The sequence below is a fragment of the Labeo rohita genome, chromosome 20, assembly GCF_022985175.1.
Source record: "Labeo rohita strain BAU-BD-2019 chromosome 20, IGBB_LRoh.1.0, whole genome shotgun sequence".
NCBI classification, from domain to species: Eukaryota; Metazoa; Chordata; class Actinopteri; order Cypriniformes; family Cyprinidae; genus Labeo; species Labeo rohita.
The window spans coordinates 18309892-18328223 of NC_066888.1; the positions used below are offsets into that span (position 1 = coordinate 18309892).

At 36.4% G+C, this 18332-nt stretch overlaps 2 protein-coding genes across 2 annotated transcripts in view; one reads left to right on the forward strand and one right to left on the reverse strand.

Moving 5' to 3' along the window:
- zfyve1 (zinc finger, FYVE domain containing 1) overlaps positions 1–9079 on the forward strand; it is a 10183-nt gene extending 1104 nt beyond the window's left edge. The window contains 12 exon segments of the mRNA XM_051138927.1: positions 1–434; positions 1632–2055; positions 2058–2135; positions 2265–2479; positions 2719–2825; positions 4574–4682; positions 4776–4873; positions 4963–5080; positions 5169–5339; positions 5423–5603; positions 7202–7318; positions 7516–9079. The exon segment at positions 1–434 is cut by the window's left edge and continues 1104 nt beyond it. Coding sequence (XP_050994884.1) covers positions 1–434; positions 1632–2055; positions 2058–2135; positions 2265–2479; positions 2719–2825; positions 4574–4682; positions 4776–4873; positions 4963–5080; positions 5169–5339; positions 5423–5603; positions 7202–7318; positions 7516–7748 — 2285 coding nt within the window. The 3' untranslated portion in view covers positions 7749–9079.
- Positions 9080–10595: 1516 nt separating this feature from the next.
- Positions 10596–18330, reverse strand: wdr21 (WD repeat domain 21). Its single transcript, XM_051138928.1, is given in 15 exon segments — positions 10596–11133; positions 11135–11247; positions 11331–11445; positions 11558–11737; positions 13969–14066; positions 14205–14297; positions 14395–14474; positions 14818–14867; positions 14957–15100; positions 15396–15498; positions 15583–15665; positions 17062–17219; positions 17309–17364; positions 17808–17944; positions 18261–18330. Coding segments are annotated over 14 exon segments (1491 nt in total). The 5' UTR covers positions 17906–17944; positions 18261–18330; the 3' UTR covers positions 10596–11013.
- Positions 18331–18332: the final 2 nt, after the last annotated feature.

The window sequence follows — 18332 nt, forward strand, 5'->3', positions numbered from 1 at the left end:
TTTGTCAGGAGAGCTACGCCTGCGGTGGCGCCGACGAGGCCGCCTTCGAGTGCGACGAATGCGGCAGCCTGCAGTGCGCCCGCTGCGAGCTGGAGCTCCACCGTCAGGAGCGCATGAGGAACCACGACAGGATCCGAATCTCACCTGGCCACGTACCCTACTGCGACTCATGTAAAGGGGACGGGGGCGTTCCGAACGGGGGGCGGCTGAGAGCAGTGGTCCGCTGTCAGGGATGTAAAATCAACCTGTGTTTGGACTGTCAAAAACGGACTCACAGCGGGGTCAGTAAAAGGAAGCACCCTCTCACCGCCTATCCGCCCTCGAAACCCGTCGAGAAGAACTGCAGCACTGGAGATGAACAGCTGGACGCGTTGAAAGCTAAACTGGAGAAAGTCAGCAGCTTTCTTCTAGTAGATGAAAAGGAAGATATGCAAGTAAGTCTTTGTACTTGTGAAGTGTTCTCCCTTTTATACAACAGTTAGTTCTGGTCCTCAGATTTGATTGGCTGAGGGTACTCATTACAAAGCTAATTGACTGAAGCCACACCCTCTTTTTATGGAAAACTGGGAATGGATCTGGCAAATGGAAACGGATTTGTGTGATTTTTATTCTGTATTGATATTATTTTTTCCAAATGTTGTATCTAAAATAGATAATGAGACAACTAGGATTTGTAAAAAAATTGAAAAACGAATGACGCACAGATTCATACGGAGGCCCGTTTTTGCTACTGAATCAAAAAAAGGTAATTTATCTCACAATTCAGATTTTTTTTTCTCACAATTGGGAGTTTACAGCTCGTAATAATATAAATTCTTTTTTGCTCAGAATTGTGACAAACTCAGTTTTTACTTTTTTCTCGCAAGTGCGTGGCACAAACGTGCAATTCTGATATTTTTTTTCCTCACAATTGCAAGTTTGCGTTTACAGACTTTTTTCTTCGAATTGCTTGATACAAATTCGCAATTCTTACTTTTTTTCGTAATTGTGAGATATAAACTTGAAATTGGGAGTTAGAAAGTCATAATTGTTTATTTCTTGCAATTCTGACTTTATAACTCGCAATTGCGAGTTTAAGAAATAATTCTGAGGAAAAAAGTCAGAATTGCGAGATATAAACTTGCATTTTTTTGGTAAGAAAATGCGTCAGAATTTTGAGTTTGTTACAATTCTGAGAAAAAAGTTTTTTTCTCACAATTACGACTGTACAGCGTTTACAGACTTTTTTCTTTCGAGATACAAGCTCGCATTTGCGAGAAGAAAAGTCAGAAATGCAAGTTTATATCATACAAATCTGACTTTTTTCTCAGAAATATGTGATACAAACTCGCAATTCTGACTTTTTCTCGTAATTGTGAGATATAAACTCACTCGTAATAAAGTCACAATTCTGAGGAAAAAAAGTCAAAATACCAAGATAAAAAGTTGCTAATACTTGTTGGAAGAAAATTACAAACTAATAAATGACCAAATTTGGTTTTAAAATCAAGTTATTGAGCACAAACTTTTTTTAATTACTATTTTATGCAGCTGTTGTGAAAAAACAATGACACAAGGCAAATCTGTGATACTGAGTGAGGTGAAATGTACCTCATTATTAAACAACATATCAATTTCCACAATCTGAACAGGTGAAGAATGAGGAGGAGTTTGTGAGGAAATTAGGCTGCAGGCCCGAGGAGCTCTTAAAGGTGGTGTCCATTTTCGGCAACACCGGAGAAGGCAAATCCCACACCCTCAATCATACTTTCTTTTTGGGTCGTGAAGTTTTCAAGACATCTCCAACCCAGGAATCCTGCACCGTTGGGGTGTGGGCAGCAATGGACCCTGTTCATAAGGTGGTGGTTGTTGACACAGAGGGACTCCTAGGGGCAGGAACTAACCAAGGCCAGCGAACCCGCCTCCTACTGAAGGTGCTCGCAGTCTCTGATCTGGTCATCTATCGGACACACGCTGACCGGCTGCACGATGATCTTTTCAAATTTCTTGGAGATGCGTCAGATGCGTATCTAAAGCATTTCACAAAAGAGCTGAAAGCCACAACTGCACGTTGTGGTTTGACGTGCCCCTTTCGACTCTGGGTCCTGCCGTTATAATCTTCCATGAGACAGTCCACACCAAGTTATTAGGCTCAGGTCAGTTTACTAAACTTTGGATGTTTTCCTTTTTTCCGTCCTTTGCACCCAACAATAATCAGTTAGGAATGACACAGAAATAGATTAATATAGTTAATGTGTAATACGTCTCTCTTACACCCACTGTAGACAAGCCATCAGAATCAGCTGAGCGGCTTCTTCAGGAACGTTTCAGAAAGCTCGGCCTCTTTCCGGAAGCATTCAGCTCTATTCAGTACCGGGGCACTCGAACCCACAACCCTCCTACTGACTTCAGCGGTCTGCTGCGCAGCGTGGAGCAGCAGTTAGACAACAACACTACACGATCTCCACGGTCCGCCGGTGTCATCTATAAAGCCTTGCAGGTATTTTTTTTTCTTTGATAAGCTTCTTTGATTGATGTTTCCAGTGACGTTTCTTCAAACCTTTACAGAAGGCACACATTAGTTATTCTATTATGGGTTTAGTCTACTAAGGCAGCCTTTTTTTGTCACACGACTATTTGAAAATTTTGAGAAATATTGCATGGGATATGTGTGCTATTTTTAGGTACAAATTGTAATGTACAGTAGTTTGTGTCGCTGATCAAGCTCTCGTTCTCCAGGCTTTGAGTGAGTGCTTTAGTGGAGAAATTCCTGATGAGCATCTGGCAAGCAACTCTTTCTTTCCAGATGAATACTTTACCTGCTCCAGCATCTGCCTCAGCTGTGGGTAAGTCTTCACATCTCAGGAATCTCTCCACTTCTGATTTCAAATTTGTTTACCATTTTTTAAAGCAACACTCATGTAGAAGTCCATGCTCTCTACTGTTCAAGAGTTTGGAGGCGGTATGAATATTTTAAAAATGTTTATGAAAGTAGCCTCTTAAGTTCACCAAAGCTACATTTATTTAATCAAAAATACAGTACAAACAGTAATATTCTGAAATATGATTACAATGTAAAATAACAGTTTTTATTGTATCATACACTACCAGTCAAAAAATTTTGAACAGTAAGATTTTTAATGTGTTTTTTTTTTTTTTTTTTTTTGAAGAAGCCACTTCTGCTCACCAAGCCTGCATTTATTTGATCCAAAGTACAGCGGTAAACTATTTAAAATAATAGTTATATTAAAATGTAATTCATTCCTTTGATCAAAGCTAATTTTCAGCATCGTTACTCCAGTTTTCAGTGTCCCATGATCCTTCAAAAATCATTCTAATATCAAACATAGAAAACAGCTAATTTAAAAAGTAAAAATATTTCAAAATGTTACTGTGTTTGCTGTACTTTGGATCAAACAAATGCAGGCTTGGTGAGCTCAAGAGACTTCTTTAAGAACATTAAAAATCTTACTGTTCAAAAACTTTTGACTGGTAGTGTATTTTGAAATGTACTTCAGCCATTACATACAAATTACGTAACATACTGTCTTTCACTTTTGATCAATTTAATGTATCCTTGCTGAATAAAAGTATTAATAAAATTAATAAAATATATATCTTAATTATCCCAAACTTTTAAACGATAGGTTTTTTTTGTTAAATAACAGTGTCATTTGGGTACAAAGATTCAGATGGAATCTGTCAGTGTTCTTTATGACATTTTATGCTGATTTTGAGGAACAAAAATGAAATAAATATGGTAAAAAATAGATAGATAGAATTATAGTAAAATTGCTGACACACACAAGTACCATCCCCCTTTACTTAACATACACATAAATTGTAAAAATATGACTAATACTGATGAATAAACAGCCTAAGGTAAGGCTATTAAATAGCAGTCTAGTTTTTAATTAAACTAGTTTTTAATTAAGTTGGTATGAGCCACCACAGTCATTTAAACATACAAAGTTACACAAAGTGAAAATAACATGGCTTTTTTGGGTTATGAAAACAACGCTATAGTGAATACACAATACTAACATGAACTGTTAGAATAACATGAAGAGTTTCCAATGAATGAAACATGGAAACTGTTCCTGAATAGTAAGAATATCATACCTTAATGCAAATTCTAAACAGCTAACACACGAAGTAACTTACCAGTTATGTGATTTATTGGTACTTTCACATGTTGCACGCTCATAGAGAATACAGTGACACGGCATTTAGAGTTACATGTTTGTTTGTTTTTGATGTTGTTTCGTTGATTGTACAGAACATCGGGACCCACTTTTTTAAAAACTCAGAACATTGGGACCCACTTTTTTAAAAACTAACAAAAACTAACTGTATGTAAACACTTTAAGAACTGGTTTGGTTGAATCATTTAAAAGAACTGGTTCAAAGGAGTTATTTATGTCTCCACACAGGTGTCTAAACTACTAATTATATGTTTGACTATACTAGTTTTGACTCTTGTAATGCATGTGGAAATGCCCTTGCGTGTACACCTGCTAAAACCTGTTCTGAATTACATATTTAAACAAATGTAATTCTCATACTTTGTGATGTTTTTTTTTTTTTTTTTTAGCTCAGGCTGTAAAAACAGCATGAATCACCTACGAGAAGGCGTGGCGCATGAGGCTAAACACCGCTGCCGCTACTCAGCCCACTATGATAATCGCATCTACACCTGCAAGGTAGGTCATAAACAATGTAACACATGACCTGACCCTGACACATGCTCTGTGACTGCCAGGTCTGACATTATGTGTGTAAACCTGTTATTCCAGGCATGTTATGAGAGTGGCAAAGAGGTGATTGTGGTTCCAAAGACGACGGCATCCTCTGACTCACCATGGTTTGGCTTGGCTATATACGCCTGGTCCGGGTGAGTCGTGTTATTAAATTATGTTTGTAAAAGTTAATTTAGTTTATTAAAAAAAAATACAGGACTAAGTTAGGTGTTTTCTTTTGCAGATATGTGATCGAGTGTCCAAACTGTTCGGTGATCTATAGAAGTAGGCAATACTGGTATGGAAACCAGGACCCTGTTGATACAGTGGTTCGGACTGAGATCCAGCATGTCTGGCCAGGGGTGAGAGTAATCTGCTGTTTTTCCCACGTTTCTACTATTTAAATAGCAAAACGAACAAGCTTCATTTACTTTCACAATTATGTCTCAGTCCGACGGATTCCTGAAGGACAATAACAACGCAGCGCAGAGACTGCTGGATGGTGTGAACTATATGGCTCAGTCTGTTTCAGAGCTAAGCGTCAAGCCTGCCAAAGCCGTCACCGCCTGGTTAACAGACCAGATTGCTCCTGCTTACTGGAAGCCCAATTCTCTCATTATTGTGAGTTTTAATGCTAGGCAATTTTATTGTGGCTTTTTTTAATGAAGAGATGCCTTCACTAAAATGCTAAAACTTTTTTCCAGAGATGTAAAAACTGCGGAGTGGAATTCCAAGATAATGATACGAAGCACCACTGTCGGGCCTGTGGAGACGGTTTCTGTGACGGTTGCTCCTCTAAGGCACGGCCTGTCCCTGAGAGAGGCTGGGGTCTGGCGCCTGTGCGAGTCTGTGACGCCTGCTTTCAAAACCGAGGAATCCCAGAAGGTATCCCAAAAGATATATACATATTATTTATCTATTTATCTAATACAGTTGAAGTCAAAAGTTTACACACACCTTGGAGAATCTGCTAAATTTTACAAAATATGCATGTCATTTTTATTTAGTGCTGACCTGAATAAGATATTTGACATAAAAGATGTTTACATATGGTCCACAAGAAAAAATAATAGTTGAATTTATAAAATGACCCCGTTCAAAAGTTACATACATTTGATTCTTAATACCGTGTTGTTACCTGAATGATCCACAGCTGTTTTTTTTTGTTTAGTGATAGTTGTTCATGAGTCCCTTGTTTGTCCTGAACAGTTAAACTGCCTGCTGTTCTTCAGAAAAATCTTTGAAGTTTTACAAATTCTTTGGTTTTTCAGCTTTTTTGTGTATTTTAAATCTTTCCAACAATTCCTGTATGATTTTGAGATCCATCTTTTCACACTGAGGACAACTGAAGGACTCGTATTCAACTATTACAGAAGGTTCAATATAATATAAAAATATAATATATATATATATGATATTTAGGCAAAATGAGAAAAATGTACACATCATTCTGTTCAAAAGTTTTCACCCCCTGGTTCTTAATGCATTGTGTTTCCTTCTGAAGCATCAGTGAGCGTTTTAACCTTCTGTAATAGTCGCATATGAGTCAGTTGACCTCAGTGTGAAAAGATGGATCTCAAAATCATACAGTCATTGTTGGAAATTGTTTTTTCAGCATTTTTTGTGTATTTGAGCAAAGAATTTGTGGGACCTGAAGGATTTTTCTGGAGAACAGCGGGCAATTTAACTGTTCAGGACAAACAAGGGACTCATGAACAACTATCACTTATAAAAAAAATAAAAAATTCAGGTAACAACAGTATAAAGTATCATGTAAAATTTTGTCATTTTTGTAAATTCAACTATTGTTTTCTCTTGTGGACTACATGTAAATGTCTATTATTTTTTATGTGAAAAATCTTATTCAGGTCAGTACTAAATAAAAACTAACATGCATTTTGTATGATCCCTCTTATTTTGGTAAAATAATTAACATGTTGCAAATTCTGCAAGGTGTATGTAAACTTTTGACTTCAACTGTATTATATATATATATATATATATATATACTGTTTAAAAATGATATATACTGTTTATGTTTTTTAAGTCTCTTATGCTCAAAGTTCCATTTATTTTTATCAAAAAAAAAAAATGAAAATTCAGCTTTGCATCACAGGAATAAATTCTATTTTAAAGTATATTGAAATAGAAAACCACTATTAAAAACTGTATTTTCAATCTAATAAATGCAGCCTTGATGAGCAGAAAATACTTCTTTAAAAACATTAAAAGAGATAGTACTAATTCAGCTCAAAAGTGATTGTTTTATCATAATCTGCTGTGCAATGATCCAAATCCGAGAGATCATTAATCATCAAATAACACCTTGCTAAATATCATGTTAAAAATGCATAATTTACACAGGTTTAAATAATTTTGAAAGTACTACGCACCTGATGTCAGATCCTGGTGCAATATGTTGTGACAAAACATGCTGTATTTCAATTCATAATATGAATAATATCAAAACTGGTCTCACACAGAACTACTGGATGCTGCGCTGGAAGAGGAGCAAGGTGGAACTCTGATCGCGAGGAAGGTGGGAGAAGCTGTTCAGAACACATTAGGAGCGGTAGTCACTGCTATAGACATCCCTCTCGGTGAGTTCTTCACTCCTCTCGGAGCATTTTAAAATGTTAACATGACAGTATGTTACTACTAATATAAATAGAAACTAAAAATACAGTTGATTATAATGTTTACTACTGATAAACCTTTGGCTTGTTAAAGTAACCACTTCAGTTACATGCTTGCACAGAAATATCAGCATATATAAATTATCAAATGCATTTACTAGGTCTGGTAAAAGATGCTGCCCGTCCAGCATATTGGGTCCCCGACCAAGACATCCATTGCTGCCACGAGTGCCAGCGTGAGTTTAATGCCCGTCTCTCTATCCATCACTGCCGTGCATGTGGACAAGGCGTATGTAACGACTGCTCCCCTGATCGCCGGGCCGTGCCCTCCAGGGGTTGGGACCATCCTGTGCGGGTGTGCATCACCTGCAACCAGAAATCTGGAGAGCTCTAGCAGAAGCGAACATCACTCCGCATTATAAGACACCCCCGTATGTGGCCACAGCGCTGCTCTCGAACCAATGAATCCAACGAATGATTGTTTGAGAGGAACATCTCTGCTTTTTGTCCCAACACTTCATTCACATCATGCTCCTCAGCTCTACATAAGCTGTTCACAGTTTAACATATGTAATGGCCTACGTATTTTCTTCTTTTAAAGGTTAAATCCAGCAGGAAAATAAATGTATGTCAAACCCTCGACAATCCTTTGTCTACCATGCAATACGTCACCTGTGGGCAGGCCCAGATGGAACGTTGGAATGAACGTTTCGGGGAAAATCTGCAGAATGGGTTTAAACATGGTAGAAATAAAGTGTTAAACATGATCAAAGGTGCAAAATATGAATATGTCCGTTCCATTTCTGTGGCTGCAGATCCATATGGGCCTTCCTGTGGGTAAAGGCAGCTAACATATGGCCTCTACATGACGCATAGACCGGTGCACAAATATTAGTTCCATTGTTTACCGTCCTGTTGTGTTGCTGAATTTTCAGTTTTAGAATTTTAATTTGCTTTTACCTGTTTAAAATGCGAGACTGTCCATTTTGTTTTGCATTCCTTTACCCTCCAAGAATCCCTAGTATAGATTTTAGATTATTTCCTACTTTTCTCTATCATTTGCTGCCTGTTATGAAACAGATCTGGCATGATCATGCTAAACTATCAGATGTTGTTCAGTATAATTTAAAAACTTTTTAATCATTTATTTTAAATGTTTCTAAAACAGACCTTTTTAATGAATCACTACCACAGTTGGCGTATCAACTGCATAGTGACTCTTAACACAAAGCTATTATGAAACCACACAAATGTGGCTCTGCATAATCTGTCAAAAGAGATGCCAATCCACATAAATCTCGTTATCTTATTTAGCCCGTGGTATGTGTTACGATCACTGTCATTTGAATTGTTTTCTTGGCCAAACAAACACTCATTTTGTAGAATCGGGTTATGGTAGACTCAGTGAGGCATTATGTGTGGATGACCGAACATGACTGACACAGACATAAGAAAAATCAATATCATTTTATGTTCTTTGCACCTTGTATGCTAATTAAATTAAACTTGAGTACCTCTAAGAGTGTGGCTTAAATATCAAAATGTGTAAACGCATATTTGTACTTAAAGGGACAATGCACCTCCCCTTAAAGGAGAAGTCCACTTCCAGAACAAGATGTCCCCTTGTCATCCAAGATGTTCATGTCTTTCTGTCTTCAGTCGTAACGAAATTGTTTTTTTGAGGAAAACATTTCAGGATTTTTCTCCATATAGTGGACTTCTATGGTGCCCCGAGTTTGAACTTTCAAAATACAGTTTAGATGCAGCTTCAAACGATCCCAAATGTGGTTGTAAATGATCCCAGCTGAGGAAGAAGGGTCTTATCTAGCGAAACGATCGGTTATTTTCATAAAAATAATACAATTTATATACTTTTTTTTTTTTAATGTCAAACGCTCATCTTGTCTTGCTCTTTCTGACCTCTTCTGTTTTTTTCTGGTTCATGATAGGTATGTCGAAAAACTCCCATCTCATGTTCTCCCTAAACTTCAAAATCGTCCTATATCGCGGTTTTACATTTTTTGTTAAGGGTGTTTGATCTTCTTTGCATGTTCACTTTGCAAAGACTGGATCAGAAATTCTGCAATGATGTAGGATGATTTTGAAATGATTTTTGAAGTTGAGGGAAAAAATATGATCAGAGTTTTTCGACATACCCTAAACTGTCTTGAGCCAGAATACACAAGAGTTCAGGGAGAGCAAGGCAAGACCTTGCAGATTAAAAAGTATTTAAATTGTATTTTTTTAATGAAAATAGCCAATCGTTTTGCTAGATAAGACCCTTCTTCCTTGGCTTGGATCGTTTGAAGCTACATTTAAACTGCATTTTGGAAGTTCAAACTCGGGGCACCATAGCAGTCCATTATATGGAGAAAAATCCTCAAAAAACAATTTCTTTATGACTAACGACTAATGTAAAGACATGAACATCTTGGATGACAAGGGGGTGAGTACATTATCTGAAAATTGTTGTTCTGGAAGTGGACTTCTCCTTTAAAAGATGAGTTGACTTTCAGAATAAAATGTCCTGATAATTTACTCACCCCCATTTCATCCAGGATGTTCAAGTCTTTCTTTCTTCAGTCGAACAGAAATTAAGGTTTTTGAGGAAAACATTCCAGGATTTTTCTCCATGTAGTGGACTTCAATGGTAGCCAGTAGGTTGAAGGTCCAAAGGCCTCTACACAATCCCAGCCAAGGAATAAGGGTCATATCTAACGAGACGAACTGTCATTTTCTAAAATGAAATATATATATTTTTTATATACTTTTTAACCACAAGTGCTTATCTTGCACAAGCTTTGTAAACACTCCCAACTTGAATAAGTAATGTGTCGAACTAGTGCAAGATGAGCAACAAAAATGTAAAATTTTTATTTATTTATTTATTTTTTTTTTTAGAAAATGGTGGATCGTTTAGCTAGATAAGACCCTTCTTCCTCTGCTGGGATCGTGTAGAGCCCTTTGAAGCGGCACTGAAACTGCAAATTGGACCTTCAACCCCTTGGCCTCCACTGAAGTCAACTATATGGAGAAAAATCCTGGAATGTTTTCCTCAAAAACGTTCATTTCTTTTAGGCTGAAGAAAGAAAGACATGAACATTTTGGATGACATTGGGGTAAGTAAATTATCAGGACTTTTTTTTTAAATCCATATAATCAAAATCAATGGGGTCCAATGTTGTTTTTCATTTTGTGGACAAAAACAGTTAAAACATTAAATTCATGTTGGGATTTGAACTAAGGATAAAGATAAACAAAGTTTGGATTTATTTTAAACATTGAAGAATTGTTTCCCCTCTTTTTTTTTTTTTACAAAAACTTCCAGCATATTTCAAGTAAAATGTTTCCAAAAAAAACATAAACAACATGAAATTGCACTTTTAGGAGGTATGTTTCAAGTGGCTATATGCGACTATAATTTAAATATTATATCTAATAAGCTTTTCCAAAAATCAGTCTATTGATGATATAACGGCCAAAAAGTATTCTGAATCCACCACAGTCTAATCTAGAATATTACATTTTTTTCCCTTAAAAAAGAAAAGAAAGAAAAACTAAAGGCAAATGGTAAAATGGCAACATTTCGGTCAAGAGGACAATGGCAACAGATGTATTTTCCACACAGCAGCCTGATTCTCGTTTTTAGATGTTATTTGTTAGCACTGACCCTCCAGTGTTAGTCCATCCTGATAGTCTTTGTTGTAAGTGTAGTAGTACAGATCATGACGAACAGCCATAAGAAGTCCAGGAAGTCCTCTACTACCACCCAGCTGGGGGGGAAAACACCACATTTGGAATTGAGTCTTTCCCTGCGGGGTGAGGTGAGGGGATCGTCCTGAGAAGACAGCTGTCTTGGAGGCTCCAGAGTCGGGTGTAGCAGTCCTGACCCACTGCAAACGGCACACAATGAGATGTGGTACAAGCACTGCAATAGAACTGAACTTAAATTGTAGTTTATATGAAGAAAATGTACCAGCAAGCAGCAATCCTTCTGGCTCATTGACATGAATGGGTAGGTAGGCGTATTCGTTGTGGTGTCCTTCGTATTGTTTGACGGTCCGCTTAACACGGATGTCCCACAGCTTTATCTATTCAGTGGCAATTAGTAGGAAGAATAAAAATTATTAATAATTCAAAGCTCTTAATTGTTATTAATAGCACGATGGTCTGGTCATTTTAAGTTGTTTATTATAAACAGACCTTGCCCAGCATGTCAGCAGCGAGGAGGTAGTTCTCATCCTGTAGCAGTTGGACCGAGGTGATTGCTGACTCCTGGAAGAAGCGGCTGGTCTTCCAACCGTGACTGCGACCCCTGTCACGCTGACGCAGGTCAATGCTGAAGATCTCTCCTGAGCGACAGCCGTTGAACAGCACGGGAGCCTAAAATACAAAGGGCATGGCACAAAGTGTCACACAGATATCTTTGCTCATGTGCATAAAGTAAAAAACGTGAGAAAACTGATAACATTTACAAACGCTTTCCCCCACAGAATGTTATTATTAACAGTCAAAGAGACAAATTATAACTGTTATAGATAAGATATCTATTGGCTATTGGTTAAAACAGATATTTTAATAAACAAAAACTGTCATTTACTGTAACTTAAAGATGTATAGTGATAAAAAACCAAAATATTAAATGTCATGGATGTATATTTACTGAGCAATCCTCTATTTTGTAGTGAGGGTTTAAATGTCAATTTGTCAAGATTCAGAGCCAAATTATAGGGGGGGTAAAAATTACTTAAAAAATGGCAGCATCATAATATTATTTTACACTTAATTTTGGTAGGTCTGTTAGTAAAATCTGTTTGTTATTGCGTCTTTATTGCATTGTGTGCCAGTGGTGACCATTCAAAATGGGGAAAAAAGCACTTTTCAGTGGTCAAAAACCAAATATGGGTCACTTTGCATACAGATTATACACTGTAACAAAAAAAAAAAAACACACAATTTGTTCAGTCAACTCAAATAAGTTAAATAACTTGAAAAGTTGTACTAAGTGAAAACTTAGATATTTGAGTTGCCTAAAAACATTTGGTTTGTTAAACTTAAAATCTGGGTTTGTTACCCAGCTGCTTTAAAATTTTAAGTTGAATGAACTCAAATATCTAAGTTATCACATTTCAAGTTGACTAAACTTTTCTGAGTTGACTGAACTTACAATTTTAAGGCAGCTGGGTAACAAATTATTTTAAGTTGACTCAACAAATAGTTTTGTAGAGTGTAGTTTTTTCTTCAGAGGAATGTCTGAAGAACAAATAATGCATTCATTTCCTTTTTCCAAAGTTTGCACGCCTATAGCTCAAGTAGTATTAAAGATACTGCATTATGATTCTAGATACTAGTTCTTAAACTTTTCTTAATTTTCAAGGCCCTATGGCCCTAATTATCAAGTGACCTATGTTTGGTTTTGACCACTGAAAATGTGTACAATTTAATGATTTACTCCAGGAGCCATACTGAAATTCCAACATCTCATGAACTGAACCATACAGAGCCTTAAAAATTAAAAAATTAAGCTACCAAATGGAAAGTTTGTTAAGTCTTGATATCTAAAAGGGGATTGAGACTTATTTTATACTTTTTGAGTTACAGTTATGAAAACTTGAAAAGTGCTCTTTCTAAAAAAAAAAAAAAAAAAAAAAAAAAAAAAAAAAAATCAATTTAATGATTTACTCCAGCAGCCGTATTGAAATTTTGATATCTCTGGAACTAAATCATACAGGGCCTTAAAATGAAGATACCAACAGAAAAGTTTGTTAATACCCAATATCTAAAATGGCATTATGATTTATTTAATACTTCTTGAGTTACAGATATGCAAACTTTGGAGAAAAAAAATTAAAAAGTGCTCTTTCTGTATGCAAAGTGATCCACATTTGGTTTTTGACCACTAAAAATGTTCAATTTATTGATTTACTTCAGGAGCCATACTGAAATTTTGATATCTCTGGAACTGAACCATACAGAGCCTTAAAAATGAAGATACCAACAGGAAAGTTTGTTAAGACCCAATATCTAAAAGAGCATTAAGATATCTTTAAACTTCTTAAGTTACAGGCATGCAAACTTTGGAGAAAAAAAAAAAAAAACACTTGAAAAGTGTTTTCCCCCCATTTTGAATGATCACCATTGGCACATAATGCAACAAAGATTGCTTAAGTCAACATATTTTACTGATAGAACTACCAATCTCTGTGTAAAAATAACAACGATGCTGCCATTTTTCTGAAATCATTTTTACCCCCCTGTAATTTGGTTCTGAATCTCAGGTGAAAATTGTAATTTTAACCCCCCACTACAAAATAGAGGATAACTCAGTAAATACACATCCATGACATTTTTTAGGATAGTGGCTTTCCCCAGTATCCATGTTTATCTTTCTTCAGAAAAAAATAGCAAAATCAAAAATTTGAGCTGGGGAAGTTTCTTGAAGTTTGGTTGAATTGACATGTTATGACCATATAGTAAAATTGATTGAAACCGATTGAAATGGAGACCAAAAGAGACAGACATGATGCAGTTTAGACTCAAACCAGCACCACTTCCATGACTTCAAAGTTGCTTAAAATAAAAAAAAATGTACAAAAATCATTGTTATTTCTCACCCTCAAGGCAAACTGTTGAGCTAGAACATCACTGCCTGCAAGGTACGTCGCTCTACGTCCAGTCACAGCATCCGTCACAATCACTCGTCGAGAAAGGCCTAGGTATTCATAAACAGAAAACTGTAATATTTTGTAAAATTACTGTTTTAACTGTATTATTGGTCAATTAAATGTAACCATAGGAAGCGTTATTTTCATTCCAACCTCATATTCTAGAAACACATATAAAAACTCACCAGTGCTGAAGGTTTTATCAGCCTGTGGGTTGAGGCACCATGCACATGACCAAGCTGTGGAGATCTTAAAACTGCACAGCATCCCTGGTTGATCTGATAAAAAAAAGTCATTTCAGTTTCATAAGAGGAAAACTAATAAAAAGTGTTTTTAATTTAAAAATGTGTGAGACCCAAAAGAAAAGATTTGTACCTGGATTGAAGTTGCTGAAAAGAGAAGCAGGTAATAAGCTTACACAGCCTGGAGTCTGAGAAATGCCCACCAAACACAACCTGAAAAGACTTGTCAAGAAACACTTCCTCATCGATTAGAGATGTTTGTGACTATCTGATGATTAATGAATAGTCATTAATAGAGTAATATGCAGGTATGATCCTATTGTAATGTCACAGGTTACACACGTTATTCAAATTAAAGTTACTATTTGACCTACATTCATAGAAGTATTTCACAATTAACAAAGTGAAATCTGAATGTAATAAAATTAAATTAAAAGAAAATTAACCACCTCCACATTTGTTTGTGGTAATGCTAACAATAAATGACACTCTCAAAATAAGCATTAAATTAATTAAAGATTTAGTTTTTTTACAATCTGAAATGTGTAAAGGATACAGAACATGTGAGTCTGTATGTGTCACAGACGCCCAGCATACAGAGTTCACCTGAAACAAATTTAAAAGGAAATAGTTTTCAGTGCAATGAAACATCTCATTTTTGGTGAAGGGAATTAATTTTAAATTTCCCAGGTTACCTTGCGGTTAGTAAAATAGAGGTTATCGCACATCTCCACTGACAGAGAGCCTTTTCTGCAGCCGTGGAAATTCATAATGCCATACTTGCAGCCTCCGTGCGACACATCATTTACTGTGAAAACTCGTTCACAAGCTGAATCTGCCTAATAAGATGAATCCAGAAAAAAAAAAAAAAAAAAAAGGGAAAGCACAGTCTGAAACCACAATCACTGCCAAAACTTAATCTCCCTTCTGCTAGTTTTTCAAAGAACAGACAACTGGAGGCCAAAACCTCCAGTAACACCTGCCAGCAATCCATTTCCATGAAAACAAAGAGTAACCCACAAATGGTCTGACTGTTCTCAAGTTGCCTGTCCTCAGCATAACATGCTGCTTTTCCCTCTGAGAACTTATTTAAATGGACTGAGTTGCCAGTTTTCTAGTAAATGAGAGGCTTACAACAATAAGATGGAAGTTGTCTGTGTTTGGGCAGGTGGAGTTAGAGCTCTGCACTTCCACCCTGTGACGTTGCATCCCGCTGACTTTAACTTCATGGATCAGCCTGCAAAATGAGAACACCCTTGGAATCAAATTCATTTTGGGATTCTGCTAAAGCTTTCTGTTCCTAAGATTTTTTATGTCATACCTAGAATAGGAGCTTGGGGGCAGCAGACCCAGATGTCTCTTCTGTAACAGCAATGCAGAATTGAGCCCAGTCCTTGGAGCTTTCTGAACATATTTGGAAGAAACAGGGGGGAAAGTAAATCATGTGCACATCTTAATACTATAATTTATTACTGCAGGTATGATTTTGCATCAATAGATTTCTCTCAAAGAATTTTAGAGTTGGAATTTAGTGCAAAAATGTGATACAAACAATGAGGAATGTCCATGTAATGGCTATTGGACAGAATTGGTCTAAACTGCTGCCCCACAACCAAAAACACATTTAAGAAGCATTTAAAGTATTCAAATCTTAGACCATTACTAACCCCTAAATTTCAACTTATGAAAATGATCCTGAAATCATTTTAGCATTTATTCCATTGCTGTTTTTAGAAATATCTTTTGGATTTTTTAAAAAAAGTGAAGTTCAAAAAAAAAAAAAGTCCCACATTTTTATGCCACTACCGACAGTTTATGATTCTATTGGCTGAGACTGATTTTAACTACACCCCAACATTTATGATCAGGAAATATTCATGTGCCTCTCTTTCTCTCGTAGCTACATGGCGAGTGGATAGGTCTGTGTGTAACTTTAAAGAATGTCACTAACGAACACCATTTTTCTATAATTAAATACTTTTTTGGGAAGTTATTCCATAACATTGAGTTTTTATATGTATACCACTGTTCAGAACTGTGCTAGCTAACCATGTGCTGATTAGCAGGGTTCAAAAGTATCTAATATTGTCACCACCGAAACATCAAACAATGTCATCTTTGTTTCGGTAGTGACAAAAGGGAACACATAATCCTCTATTTGGGGGAATTTAACTACATTTTAGTACAGTTATGCTAATTTTATTACCTTCGTATGCGAGTTAAAATTCTGTTATGTGATGTGGTCGCTACCAAAACATTACTGTCACTACCGAAACATGGGACGTTTTGTCAAAAATAAAGTATACGGAATTATCAGCTAAGATGTTATGATAGAGTTTGGTTTAATGTATATTCAAACTAATGAATCCTCAACCTTGAAATCAGAAGTCAAACTTTTTGACTTTCACAAAGAAAAACAGGATTCAAAATACAACACTGTTATTGATTTACCTCTGAAAATGTTTTATGAAATAGAAAAAATGATATATTTACAAGGAAGATGCAAGCAAAATCTTAATAGCTCAATATAACCCTACTAAAATTATATATCACTGCGTTTCGGTAGTGACAAATTTGTTGAGAGGACAAATATTCCAAAACTTTCTGAAAATACAATATGAGAATTAACTGCACAATTATTAAAAACGTGTACCTTGGATATTATACAATTTGCATCCATACAAAATTTGTGGAAAAAGACATATTTCCAACTCTTTGACTTTGATCCAATTCTGTAAAATAGCCCATAAACTATATTTGCGTATAGCTAGAGGACATATTCAGTACTTCCCCAACTCACATTCCTAGGACCATCATCTTCTGCCAGCAGAGCGGATCTCTTTTTCTCCTCTTCCTTTTTCTGGAGCCCTTCTTTTGTCAGTGGGTTACAGTTGTTGTGCCCAGGCAACAAACGAAAGTAGCGGTTTTTCTCTGGGTCGAAGTAGAAACCTGGCAACTCTATAAACAATAACGGTTAATGGTTAAGTGAATGATTTTGGAATGACAGGACAAAACGACATGCAAGATAATGTAAAGTAAAAGTTCACCTGGTGCAGATGAGGATGCTGAGGATGAACCTGCATCACCTGCTGTGCTGTCAGAACTAGAAAAAGAACTAATGTTAATAACCAATATAAAGTTAAATACAAGCCTAACTGAAAATAATCCAAATAAATTTGACCGTTACGAACTGAACTGCCAGAAGGGTTGAATATTTTAGTATGAACACATGAGCTAATTTGGAACGCAACATACATATTAAAGAGTTGTTCACTAAGAAATACACATCCTCATGTTGTTTCAAACCTGTCTGACATTCTTCAGTGGAACACAAAAGGAGATGTTATGCAGAATGACAGCATTCACTTTGACCACATCTTCTGTCCATACAATGAAAGTGAATAGTACTGAGGCATTTATTCTGCTTGACATCACCACAGAAAAACTCAAACAGGTTTGCAACTACGTGAGGGCGAGTAAATGACATCATTTTTATTGAAAGGAGCGTCTAGGTGAAAAATGACAAACTCAGTCTGTGTTAGCTACCTATATTCCTGGTCATCGTGGGTTGAACGGTGTCTGCTCCGCGAGTGTGAATGACGGTGACGGTCCCTGCCACTCGATCGCCAGTTCCCCCGCTTCATTTCTTCTTCTTCTCAGGGGTCATGCCAGTATATGCTAAACTAGTCAAACCAGATTAATGTCTTATATAAAATACAGAGAGAAAACTGTGTATTCATTTTTAGTTTGGGCACACATGAAGGAAAACCTACACTTTATTTAGGTTTTGCGTCATAGACAAACTGAGCAGTGATGAAAAACACTGATTTTGTTAGGGAGCTGAGCAAGGAGCTAACATGCTAAGACTGTTTTATGAACATTCACGTGGCTCGAACATTTAGTTAACGGTTACTTTTGCAGAAGAAAACTCGCGTTAATATATTTATTGATCGCTGAAATTACTTGTAACTATACGTAAAGGGAGAGTCATTAACTTACCTGATAAACACGCACTCGTGCTGACTTCCTGTTTGGAATTACGTTTTTCTCATGAGACCGAGAATTCCCGCC